The sequence below is a fragment of the Neolamprologus multifasciatus genome, chromosome 7 (assembly GCF_963576455.1).
Source record: "Neolamprologus multifasciatus chromosome 7, fNeoMul1.2, whole genome shotgun sequence".
Lineage (NCBI taxonomy): Eukaryota > Metazoa > Chordata > Actinopteri > Cichliformes > Cichlidae > Neolamprologus > Neolamprologus multifasciatus.
Window position 1 is genome coordinate 56,433,398 of NC_140445.1, and position 13,353 is coordinate 56,446,750.

The window sequence follows — 13,353 nt, forward strand, 5'->3', positions numbered from 1 at the left end:
GGCAAACAGTGGAGAGATAGGGGGCGTGTGGGGATTGCATCATCACTGTGCCATCTTGTCAGGGGAAGTGAGGTCTCAACTAGCTTAGAAGTATGGCTGGGAGAGCCTTGTACCACAAAACAGCACCATTTCAAGTACCACCACCATATATAGCTGTTAGGTGATGGGAGGCACAGCAAAGTTTATAATTGGTTAGAAGGAAACTGATGAGATTAACATAGCTTTAAAATACTGACCTTCTACGAGGCCACTTTGAACACATTTGTTCTAACCTTAAAATAAAAGCCAGAATGTTGCTTTCATTTTGGATTCTTGATCAGCCTTCATAGTTTTCTCATATGTTGTAATTCAACCTATGACCACGTGGGGGTGTAGCTTTCCCAGAGTACATACCGACCTAGGCCTCAGGGGAAAGAAAACTTTTTTCCCTCTCACAGATCAATGCCAGATATGGGGGGAAACAGTCATTTAAACACACAAAGATTTGAAACCACCTTTCAAAATATCTAACTGATTTTACACACGGTGACTGTTAATGTAACCAAAGCACGGCTCTGCCACTTTAGGAAGTAAACATCAAACTATCCAACCAAAAGACATCTCTAAAGTAATTACAGTGGTAGACAGCTTTGACTTTAGGAAGTAAGGGATGACTTTTCCACTTTAAAAATCTACAGGCAAACAGTCGTAACAATACCAGTAGTGTCTCATCGTATCGTCAGCCTCTTGTCATACTCGTTTGACTGCATACTTTTCTAATGTTTTGTTTTTTCTTTGTCCGTGCATAACTTCACACGAGATGTCTCACCTGCAAATAGGAGCTTTAACTGAACTGACCTGAACTGAAGGATATCTCACCTTACATTCCTGTCACAGTAACAATAAGACTGACAAGATCAATATGGACTTCACGTGCCTGTAAAACTTTATCAGATTGTCCCTAGGAGCCAACAAATAAAGAAATGCATTGTTTTACTGTATACAGGACATGTGATCTGTCTATGATCTAACGTTTTGATAGATACGGATCCAACCAAGACTGTTAAAAAAAAACCTGCTGTTATAAGAACAGGATTTGATGTTAGTTTATTCAAATTTCTAAGATCTAGATGAGATCTTTTAATTTTACAGGTTGTTAAAGGTCAGGAGCTTATTTTATGGATCACCTATAGGTTTTTGACGCACCTGAGCGCTTGTCTCTGATGACCAGGTTTTTTCCTCGCTTCAGGTTGATTTTCAAGAGAAACCTCTGGAATGGGGCAGGTACTCGATCCTCACACCCCCCTGTAACATCCTGCGGAGAATCACCGATATTTGTATGCATTTACCGCACCAGATGATTAGCTTAATAAAATGAAGACAACTCAGTGAATACTCACTGAAGCATTTTCGTCAGAGAAGTCAGCTGATTCACTGGCAATCTGTGTAAAAAAAATAGATTTTTAAAAATGTTGTGACACTTTATAAAACATAAAACTGCGCAATCATTCGAGTCGAGGACAGCCAAGCCATCTAGGTTTGTGTAGCATTCCAAGGAAATCATAATAGCGTTACTATTATTTATTTAGTCAGTTGTTTGCATTGTTACAAAAAAGGTGTCTATTAATTCAATTCAATTCAATTCAATTTTATTTATATAGCGCCAAATCACAACAAAAGTCGCCTCAAGGCGCTTCATAGATACAGAGAAAAACCCAACAATCATATGACCCCCTATGAGCAAGCACTTTGGCGACAGTGGGAAGGAAAAACTCCCTTTTAACAGGAAGAAACCTCCAGCAGAACCAGGCTCAGGGAGGGGCGGCCATCTGCTGCGACCGGTTGGGGTGAGAGAAGGAAGACAGGATAAAAGACATGCTGTGGAAGAGAGACAGAGGTTAATAACAGATATGATTCAATACAGAGAGGTCTGTTAATACATAGTGAGCGAGAAGGGTGACTGGAAAGGAAAAACTCAATGCATCATGGGAATCCCCCGGCAGCCTACATCTATTGCAGCATAACTAAGGGAGGATTCAGGGTCACCTGGTCCAGCCCTAACTATATGCTTTAGAAAAAAGGAAAGTTTTAAGCCTAATCTTAAAAGTAGAGATAGTGCCTGTCTCCCGAATCCAAACTGGAAGCTGGTTCCACAGAAGAGGGGCCTGAAAACTGAAGGTTCTCCCTCCCATTCTACTTTTAAATACTCTAGGAACAACAAGTAGGCCTGCAGAGCGGGAGCGAAGTGCTCTAATAGGGTGATATGGTACTACAAGGTCATTAAGATAAGATGGGGCCTGATTATTTAAGACCTTGTATGTGAGGAGCAGGATTTTGAATTCAATTCTGGATTTAACAGGAAGCCAATGAAGGGAAGCCAAAACAGGAGAAATATGCTCTCTCTTTCTAGTCCCTGTCAGTACTCTTGCTGCAGCATTTTGGATTAGCTGAAGGCTTTTCAGTGAGTTTTTTGGACATCCTGATAATAATGAATTGCAGTAGTCCAGCCTGGAAGTAATAAATGCATGAACTAGTTTTTCAGCGTCACTCTGAGACAGGATATTTCTAATTTTAGAGATGTTGCGCAAATGGAAGAACGCAGTCTTACATATTTGTTTAATATGTGCGTTGAAGGACATATCCTGGTCAAAAATGACTCCAAGGTTCCTCACAGTGTTACTGGAGGCCAAGGTAATGCCATCCAGAGTAAGAATCTGGTTAGATACCATATTTCTAAGCTTTTCAGCGCCGAGTACAATGACCTCAGTTTTATCTGAGTTAAGAAGCAGAAAGTTAGTGGCCATCCAAGTCTTTATGTCTTTAAGACATTCCTGCAGTTTAACTAATTGGTGTGTGTTATCTGGCTTCATGGACAGATAGAGCTGGGTGTCATCTGCATAGCAGTGAAAATGTATGCTATGTCTTCTAATGATGCTGCCTAGGGGAAGCATGTATAATGTAAACAGAATTGGTCCTAGCACTGAACCCTGTGGAACTCCATAATTAACCTCAGTGTGTGAAGAGGACTCTCCATTTACATGCACAAATTGGAGTCTATTAGATAGATATGATACAAACCACTCCAGTGCAATACCTGTAATACCTACAGCATGTTCTAATCGCTCTAATAGGATATTATGGTCAACAGTATCGAATGCTGCACTAAGGTCAAGAAGGACAAGCACAGAGATGAGTCCACTGTCAGAGGCCATAAGAAGATCATTTGTAACCTTCACTAAAGCTGTTTCTGTGCTGTGATGAGCTCTGAAACCTGACTGAAACTCTTCAAATAAACCATTCCTCTGCAGATGATCTGTTAGCTGTTTGACAACTACTCTTTCAAGGATTTTTGATATGAAAGGAAGGTTGGAGATTGGCCTATAATTAGCTAAGACTGCTGGTAAGACACGCAGGAGTGTACACTGCAGAAGAAGTGGCGCTAATCACTCGAGAAAAACTTATCAGACTCCAGTCCCTCTATATTGATCAGTTCAACTCAATATGCTTAACTGATATTAATGTCTTGCTAATGACAACATATTGCATTTGGGTGAAAAAGTCAGTAGACGCTTTGTAGCATCTGAAGAGAAAGTGAATTCTGCTTGACCTCTTTTGTGCTTTTTCTTTTTTGGCTTGTTTGCACATTGTGTGACTAACTGGTAGCACAGGTTTTTATCTTTCTTTTTTGAGGTTTGTTTTCATTTTTTTATTTTAATCTAAGAGACATCTAAACAAAAGCAGATGCTTCTCTCCACACAGGGACTTTAACTTGAACACCAACCAGCTTTTGATGCTTCATCAGTTGAGTGATTTGCCTAAAAGCTGCAGAGATCAAATGTAATAAAACCAAAGGTCTGGGCTCAGGTTTAGAAAAGAAATTTTAATTTCATTCATGACTGCTTACTAGAGGATACAGTAACTACAACTTTTGGCTTCATTTGCAAAAGCGAGTGGAAAAACAAAGCCACACTATTTGAAAGCTAAATGAAAGCATGGAAAGGTTCAAGTAAATGTGTCCAGTGATCCTGGCAGTTTTTGTGCTGTTACTTCATCTTACATTTACCGCAACTATTTTTTTTAAGCAACTTCTTGTGACAGTTGAGATTCACTTTGATGAGGTAACCTGTTTTTATATATATATATATATATATATATATATATATATATATATATATATATATACACATATCAGTTGGAATTGGTGTCAGTTGTCACAGTAAAAGGAAATCACTAGGATCCACTGACTATACATGTGCCGAAATATATAATAATAAAAATAATAAAATAATACTGACCTCTTCCATTTCATCCTCCTCATCTGCCGGGGTTTCATCGAGAAGATTCTCATCTATGAACTCGTTCATCGGCAGGGGAGAAGAGGGTTCTCTGTCTTGTTCTTCCACATCTCTCATCCAAGGCATGTTGGCTTTCTCTTCAATGGGAGTGCCACATGCTGAGTTCAGAGAATTGCCATCTCCACTTTCCAAAGGTCTGCCCATAGAGTCCAACATTAGCTTATCTATACGAGCATTTTGTCTTTTTGTTGGTGGAGTCCCTTTTTCAGATGATGTCTTTTTTGGCTCAACTGATGAGTTCTGTTTTTCTCTATAAGGGTTTATTTGCTCTCCCAGTGATTGTACTCTAAACAGCGCTGCAGCAGCAAGACTTTCTCTAGGCCCCTTTTCTGAGAGTTCTTCACTTCTCTCTGGAAGGTCTGGTCTTGGTATGGGATCTTGTCCACTGTTAGACATTTTCCCTCCTGTAGGAGCTGGTTCAAAAGGGAATTTTGATAAGGCCCCTTTGCCTTTATAGTCTATTTTAGCATATAACTCATCTACAACTGGGTTGGTTTTGTTCTCTAAACCAAAATCATCCATTTCTTCATAAATGCCCAGGGTCCCCGGGGGTGTGCTTAATCTATTCAGAGCTGGATTTGAGTGATCAGGCTGAAGAAATCTGGTTCTTATTTCTGGGATTGGATCACTTAGTTTGTCTGCAAACTCTGAACTTCCAATAGAATCAGTATCACTCAGACCAGGAGAGATGCCAAAAGCAGCAGAAGACAGCGAAGCATTCTCGGTAGATGCTTCACCTGGCACCATTGTTAGGTCGGGTACAGAGATACTTCGTCGATGGGCCAGATTCCTACCCTGCTTGGCCAGTGGCTTCTTGGCGGGCTTCTTTAAGTTGGGAAACCAGGGTTTCAGACGGAATCTCTCCGCTAAATTATTTTTCTTGTTCTCCATCTTGAAGGCTACCCTTTAGATTAAAATAATCAACAATAGTGAAATTGAGTTAATTTTCTGTGCATTTTTAGAGGTCTAATGCACATAATTTACATAGAAGCTTCATGGAGATCAGCTGATGTGAACATACTGGAGACAGTCAGTGAAAAAGATCTTCCCTATATACCGACTTGGGTGACGAGTTAGAAGGAAAAAGCTGAAACTTTAACCCCTGCAATGGTTCTGTTATGCTGTAAGAATATTTTGCTGACATGAAAAGTTGCAGTGTAACAATGCCCCCCATACCTAAGGCATGGGGGTAGCTAATGCTTTAATCAGCATGAACATTTTGGAAATTATATGCCATGGGCTTCACAGGAACCAGATCCCAACTCTACTGAACAGCTCTAGGACATTTTAGTGTCCAACATGATGCTCTACCACTATAATTAGAACAGCAAATTATATTTTGGGGGAAGGATTTTCATCTCACCAGTAGGTTTAAAAAACAAAACAAAACAAAAAAACTGGTAGAATTAGTGCCAAGACACACTGAAGGTAATGTGGCAGACTGTGCAGCCCAGCCTCTTACTCATCTTCCTAATGTGATTTATATTTCCTGTGTGACATTTAAGCTTGAGTCAAATTTTATAAAGAAGAAACTGAATTTACATGGAGGTTTGTGGCATATTAAGGAGGTAGGTAGTAGGTTGGCAGTATTATGGCAAAGATTTGATCAACATACACAAACCACATTGGGACGAATGTTTAGTGTGATTTAATGTGCCACTTTTCTGCCTTTCACCTTGATCCAACACAAAAAAACCCCATATTACAACAAAAACAATCTTACCAATAATGCTGACATTAAAAAATTAACAAATCTGTATTTAAAAAAAATAGCTGGATATACAGCAATCTGAATGACACTCAGTCTAATTTAGAAAAGGAAGACACTGGAACATACCTGTTCAGTTGACCTTTGTTGTCAAACCTACAAACTACAAACTGATTTAGTTCCCACCGAGAGCAGATGAAATCATTCCAACAGACAAGTTAGCTATCCCAACTATGGTCAACGAGCAAAAGTATTTAAGGCAACAGATCATGTAGGATCCCAGACAAGTGATTGGTGGAGGAGCAGCAGCAGGTGAAACTAGCCGTACCAGTCAAACAAGGCGAGTTTCAATGACTATGCGAATGCCTTTCAACTGTTCAGTCCTACCCAAGATGTCTGTGATAGATGGAGCAACACAAAGTACAGTTTGACTCCACTTATGTGGGCTAAGAAAAAAAAATCTGACAAGAATTATGCAGTAAATTAAGACAACGTAGCGAGAGAGTAAACCAACACTGCAGCGTTGAAACTATGAAACAGTTGCTCACAGCACAGCAGCCTGTTATGCCAGCTTGCTCTGTGTTGATTTGTATATTTGACAGTTTATTTGCATTTGTGAGGCAATTTGTCTGTTTTACGACTTGCATTCTCTCATATGGGTTCCATTATAGCCCCAAGTATTTGAAAATATACTTAATACCTTAATCTAGCCTAATTATACAATACAACTGTCTTTCCTATGTGTCCAAAACAGTCCCAAAAATGCTGCTGATGGATTCTGCAACATGACTGAGGCATATGAAATGTCAGGGAGGATCTGGCACTCGGTAGCTGCCTCGCCATACTCAACTCCATTACTTTCGTACACCCCCATATTTGTTTACAGTAGAACGTGGTTTAGCCTAAGCTAGTTAAAAAGGAGCATTTGTGTTTGCAAAGTATAAACTATAGCTTTCTGTCTACAGATAGAAGCTAATGCAACAGACACACTGGTGTTCCCTCTCTCTCTCTCTCTCTCTCTTTGTCTGAGCCTAACAGTTGAGACTATATGACAACAGATGTGTTTGAGTCTGGACTGTCTTGTTCAATATTTGCTGATGTCTTTAGGAGATCAGGCCCACATGAAAGACCCTCTACTTGGCTTCCACTTGAAAGGCAGGGTTGGGCATCAGAACAGGGCAAGCCCCTATGGCAGGTGGCCTGTCGCCCTCCTTCTCACTCAACTCAAACAACCAAAAACCCTGCTTGGTTACTCTACCCATGCACAGTGGACATCTTCCAGCCTAAATCACAGCTGGTCTCAGGAAGGAGAGCCAAGAACATGCACTTGGGGACAAATCTACTGAGTTATGCACATGCAAGCCTACAAACTGAATACAGTCATTAAAGAGTGAGCCTGTGGACTGAGTGGCCTAAAACATCCGTGATGTATGTTTGATAAATGTAGTTTTAACTTTTTCTTCGTATTTAAGAGTATCAATATTATATTGATATAAAGTAAAGTAGAGTAAAGTAAAATTACAGTAGATGTATTGGCAGTAACTGACCTAGCTGCTAGTGGTAGGCTAACAATCTGATTCTTAGCTGGATTACAATTGGCCCAGAGTTACTTCGATTACGAGATATGCTCAAAATGTGCACAACACCATTAACTTCCTGAGACCCGAACTCTTCCATGGCATGCATTTTTTATTTCTCTTTGATATTTGGGCTGATTGGGACCTGATGAATGTAAAAACAAAGACCAGATTTTTTTTAACCAGATTTTTGTTTCTAAGTCAAATGAGAACCACATATGAGGATATTTGTTTAAAATTTCGATAGCACGGTGCCAGTATAATGTCCTCGTAAGTGGATATAAGGCCCTTGTAGAGCAAGATTTAGTATTTTGCTGGGTATTTTAAGGTGCTTTATAAATAAAATTGGATTGGATTGAATTTTGGTCTAAATAACCCAAAATGTGATGTCCAGGTCCTAGGGGGTTAAGTTTGCATAACATGTTTAGACAATGTCTCAGGAATTCCTTCACAGACCCGCACGGCAATCTTGCTCAGCTAGATACCAGGGATGTCACGACTTATAGAGCCGTTTTTCACTAAAGCAGCAGAGCAGCCAGACACAATGATGATCACTGGCTGGCTTGAAAAATGAGGAAATCCATCATCTAAAAATAATTCTATAACTGGCTGTTTTCAAAAGCTGTTGTCCCAAAGACAGTGAATATGTGGCAGAAAGTACATTTCAGTTGACCTAAAAATTAAGATGTTTTAAACATGAGATTGCAGAGTCGAGTTAATGAATGAAATGAGGCCTGTTTGGCTGAAAATGAAGTGGTTGCACATTTGCATTATTGCAACTGACAGTTGATGGAGGAAAAAGGGCAAGAAGATTTGGCCATATTCTTGCGCAAGATTTCCTGAACTCTGTGTGCCAAATTTCAAGAATGCGCCCAAAAAATGTAAATCTTACCTGATCCTGGGAATTTCCCTTTTAAGCTTCTTGGGCATTTGCAGACAATGTTATGCTCACCTATCGGATTGCTCCCTGAACACCGAGCGGTTGCACTCTGTTCACATTGCTGTTCCGCTTTAACAGTAACGTCTTTTTCTAACTGACTAAATTTTACGTGAAGGATCACCTGGATGGATCGTGGATGATACCTGGGTCTCCAGTTATGATCTAGCAGTTTTCAGTTGATTTCAATTTATCCATCCATTTTCTCAAACGCTTATCTAATTCCAGGGAGCGGTGGGCAGGCCGCGAGTCTATCACACGAATATCCGCGCTTACATCACAACACCAGTTCCCAAAAAGTCGCCAGAAGAAGCTTTTAAGCGCTGTTAAGTCAGAATAAAGCAGAATTTTGCTCAGACCTTATTATGTCCTAGCCTACTGAAGGTGCAAAATAATATTTATTTCAGGTTCACCTGTGTTGTTCATCATAAAACTGTAATTGTCAGTTAATTTTTATTTTTATTGCTAAGTTACTGGTTTTCTTATGAGGATATACATGCATCCTCTTCATTTTTAAATTAAAAAACGCATTACAAAAAACATGAAAACAATGTTGAGATTCACAAACTCATTAGTTTTTACTTCCCATTGGAATAAACTACATTTTTGTTTGTTTGTTTATTTATTTTTTAATGAATGTCTTTGACTAATTAAATATGATAGCACCTTAACCAAGTTTCAAACATAGAGAAAAATGGAGTCCAGGAATAAAGTGCCAAAAACTGTAGCTCCTCTAGGTGCCACTTGTGGCTCTTTCCACAAGGGATTTAACCTGGTACAAAAAAAAGAAAAGAGATGGAGTCTAGTTTATCCCTTCCTAACAACTCTGAGTGAGTACATTTGGCATAACTGAGTTAAGGGTTTGGCCATATTGAATGGCAGCTGGCCTTCCAGTCTCATTAGGCCTCACCTCCGCTATGAAGTGAGTGTTTTAATGCATGCTGTTCTAATCTTGTGCAGCATTTTTAAAGGACTAGCTGAGTAATGTTTTGAGTTGCCATGTGGTGCAGACAATCCTTTGCTTCAGTTTTGATGACTGTGTCTCTGTTGAACCCACACAGTTTATTAATGCAACTTGTTAACCAGTCTAGATAGCTTAGCTGATAAATGTCCCCTCCAACACTAACACTAAGGATTAGTCCAAAAGGTGTTGATGCTGTCCAATGTTTATGGTGTCTGTAACCATTGTTTGACCATGTATTCAACAATTAATTTAACAAGTATGCATTTTTCAGACTCATTCCCCTGATAACTGACAACCTGATTCAGTTTTCCATTCTACCTTAATGATTTTATGGAAATGAATATTTAAATGTGTGACATATAACAGTATAATGCCTCAGATTTTCTACAGTGGTTAGATTGTAGAGTCTATGACCCACACCCCAAATGCACACACATCCCACCTTCCCCACTCAAACTTTAACTACACCCATGTTTACATGCACTTTAGGAAGTGCGGCATTTTGCTGTTTCCCTCTCAGGTAATCTGAGCATCTAATTAGAGATTACACTGTAATAACAGTTCTGTACATAAATGGGTGATGAGACCCTGCCTACACAAGATGTGAAAAAGCAGAGTTTTCTAGAGAAAGCCGACTTTAATCCAGGCTACGTCCACACGTACCCAGGTATTTTTGAAAACGCAGATTTTTCTATGCTTCCACCTTTCGTCCACACGTAAACGGCGTTTTTGGTCACTGAAAACGGAGATTTTTAAAAACTCCGGCCAGGGTGTATACTTTTGAAAACTCCGTTTTTGCATTTACGTGTGGACGAGAAAAACGGAGAAAACGCAGCGTCAAAGGTGTGCACATTTTTTGACGTCACACTGTGCGCCACGTTATTGTTTCGGTGAAATGAATTTCTACAATACTATTACTGTTAATTTTACTCTCTGCAGTGTTTAAATGTTTACATATACACACACAGTTACTGTCCCTCCACACATAAGACTGGGTTCTGCTTCTATGCCCCAGCTTTGTTTACTTTTTCCCACCAAGGCTTCTAGACTTCTGATTGGCCAACATTTCTGCACGGTTAGGAATATATCGCCACCTGCTGCTTTGGCATGTTCCTAGCAGCGTCTTCCTTCATTTCTGCCTTTACGTGTGGACGGGATTATTTTTTAAAACGAAAACGGAAAATCTCTGTTTTCAAAAATACCCGTGTACGTGTGGACGTAGCCTCAGAGAGAAAATTTTGGCCAGCACATTTAAAATAAACCAGTGGACAAAAGTCTGTTCTATACTTCGAACCATTGACTGTAGCTTCGAACAGTAATTGCTCAGCCTAACATATATGATTCAGAACTGTACTCTCGAACTGGTTCTGATTTCTAGAACTATACTGAACTGTTCCCACTGCTTCAAGATTCAAGATCCTTTTATTTGTCACGTACATAGTTATACAACTATAACACGCAGTGAAATGTGACCCAACCTTTCCCAACCATCAGACTCCAGCTGCCTGATTAAGAAATCAAGGAATCACACGGAGAATGTGTGCAAAAACCTCAAGATTCAAAGTGTAAAATAAAATAATAATCTGTCTTTCGCTGATACAGGTAGTAACAATTACCTGCATGTTTTTTTTTTCTTACCTTAATAATGGTACCTTAGTCAATGCCTGGGCAATAAAATGCTAGTGTTAGAACTGTGCAGCTGGGCAATGTTAACAAACTAATATGTAACACTGAGTTTGATAGTTTGCCATGGGAAAATGTACTTTCAGGATTTTTTACTTGTTTGACTCCCTGTAAGTAATCCTTTACACACACACACACAAACTGCATTCAAAGTGATGAAAGTAAAAGTAAAGAAATAGTTCTTACCAGGGTTTGAGCTTAAGATTTAAACATTGTCAGTGGTCAAATGGGTTAAAACTGTAACTATTTAATCTGTTGTAGGAGAGGTAATTATTTTCAAGCCTGTGCTGACCTGTGGCTCGGGAGGTAGAGCAGGTCATCCACTAATCGGGGGGATTAGAAGATGACCTTCCAATGTGAGATTGCAGATACTGAGGCCTGTGTTGCTCCTGATGTGTTCATCCAAACTAATGTGTGAGAATGTTAGCTAGAAATTACTTAGATGTTTAAAAAAAAGTGTAGAAAATGAATGAGTGAATGGGGCATGTTGTTTAAGGTGCTCAAGTAGTAAAGTGCAATAGAAGAATCGGTTTGTTTACAATTTGGCAAGTAACTAGCAAGAACAGGTGGCAGATGAAAATATAGTAAAAATATACAAAGTTGTCCTCTAAATGGACCCACCTACTAATAAACACTTACTTACCATGACTAGAAAGGAATAGGTGTATTAAAGATGTCTGCATTCCATTTATGGGAGGCCCTGCTATTACGTATATTGCTGCAGGGTCACGGTTTACTAGGACATTGATTGGAACTGAGTCATGAGTTATTAAGGTCATCAGCTCCACCTGTGATTTTCCTGCTGTCAGGAATGAAAGTCTATTGCAAAAACACTGTGTTGTCCTGTGAAAAACAAAACTCTTACTGCTTCCATGGGATTTAAGAGGGTAAGTTTCAGCTGCTAAGTGAGAACCAACAGGGTTTGGTTTTCTGTCTGAAGCATCCAGGTATGTTAACACAGTAACATGGTCTTCTCCGGAATGGTCTTCCCAGCAAATTCTCTCCAAAGTAAGACCATACAATGTTCAGAGAAATGAAAAAAAAACCAAAACAAAACTGAGAACTATGCCTCAGACTCTACAGGCCTCAGTAAATGGCAGAAATTAGAAAAAGACTGAACAAATACGTGTTGGTTTGGAAGCATAGCTTAGCATAGCATCCAAACATAACACAAAACTTTGTAGACGATTTCCTTTGGACAGATAAGACCAAAGTAGAGCAGTTTTGCCATGATGCACAGAGCCATGGAATCCAAACACAGCATATCAGCATAAACCTTATATCATGGTGGTGGAGGTGTGATGATTCAAGCTTATCTTTTAGCCATGGGACCTGGGCACCTTGTAGTCATTGAGTTGACCATGAACTCCTCTGATAAAGTTTAACTACAACTGAAACTATAGAGCAACGATTACATACACACCAGCAAATCTATAACAGAATAACTAAAAAAAAGAAGAAGAAGAATCAAGGTGTTGCAATAGTCCAGTCAAAGTCTAAACCTCAATTTGTTTGAAATGTTTAAGAGACGTGTGCATAAATGAATGACTGCAAATCTTAATCAACTGAAACTAAAATGTTGTAATGAAAAGTGGGAAAAATTCCTCCACAACAATGTGAGAGACTGATAAAGTCACAAAGGAAGCAATTACTTCGACCTTTTGCTGCAAAAGGTGCAAAAGCTGTTGAATCATGGGGTGTGTTTAGTATTCTACTGAAATTCTGTAGAACTTTCCTTTTTTCAAAAAGCCTCAATAGGTAAGGAACAACACTAAAAATATCGAACTTATAACAGTAATTTACTTTCCAAATAATGTCTCTATATAAAAATATGACAATTTTAACTTTGACTTTTGGTGTGATCAGTGATTCAGTCCCCAAATGGTTTATGTTGTTTTTTTCCCTTCTCATTGTCATGTTAAAGCCTATACTTGTGTTGTTTTGTTTTTTTACATTTTATTTTATTTTTCCCTTAGTTTTTGGTGTGTCCATTTAACCTCATATTCATATATTGATGGCTCATAGCGTCTGTCATCTCCCATCTTCCACATACACATTTGTATAGTCGACATAAAATTAATATAGAGCCCACTAATAAGAAGCTTTAGTCAAAGTAGATCAAGAGAGATGGAATAAACTAGTTTTCCTTT

The 13,353-nt window shown here is 39.1% G+C and overlaps 1 protein-coding gene across 2 annotated transcripts in view; it reads right to left on the minus strand.

Moving 5' to 3' along the window:
• Positions 1 to 7,411, minus strand: part of mctp2a (multiple C2 domains, transmembrane 2a) — a 36,030-nt gene extending 28,619 nt beyond the window's left edge. Inside the window, exons 1-4 of one of the 2 annotated variants that reach the window (XM_085164454.1) lie at positions 6,172 to 7,411; positions 4,275 to 5,238; positions 1,380 to 1,421; positions 1,186 to 1,294 (exon numbers count right to left, since the gene is read on the minus strand). In XM_085164454.1, the coding sequence (XP_085020580.1) occupies positions 1,186 to 1,294; positions 1,380 to 1,421; positions 4,275 to 5,225 (1,102 nt within the window). In that variant the 5' untranslated portion in view covers positions 5,226 to 5,238; positions 6,172 to 7,411. The remainder of the gene's footprint in view (positions 1 to 1,185; positions 1,295 to 1,379; positions 1,422 to 4,274; positions 5,239 to 6,171) is intronic. The other variant, XM_085164453.1, reaches the window with a different exon arrangement.
• Between the last annotated feature and the right edge of the window lie 5,942 nt (positions 7,412 to 13,353).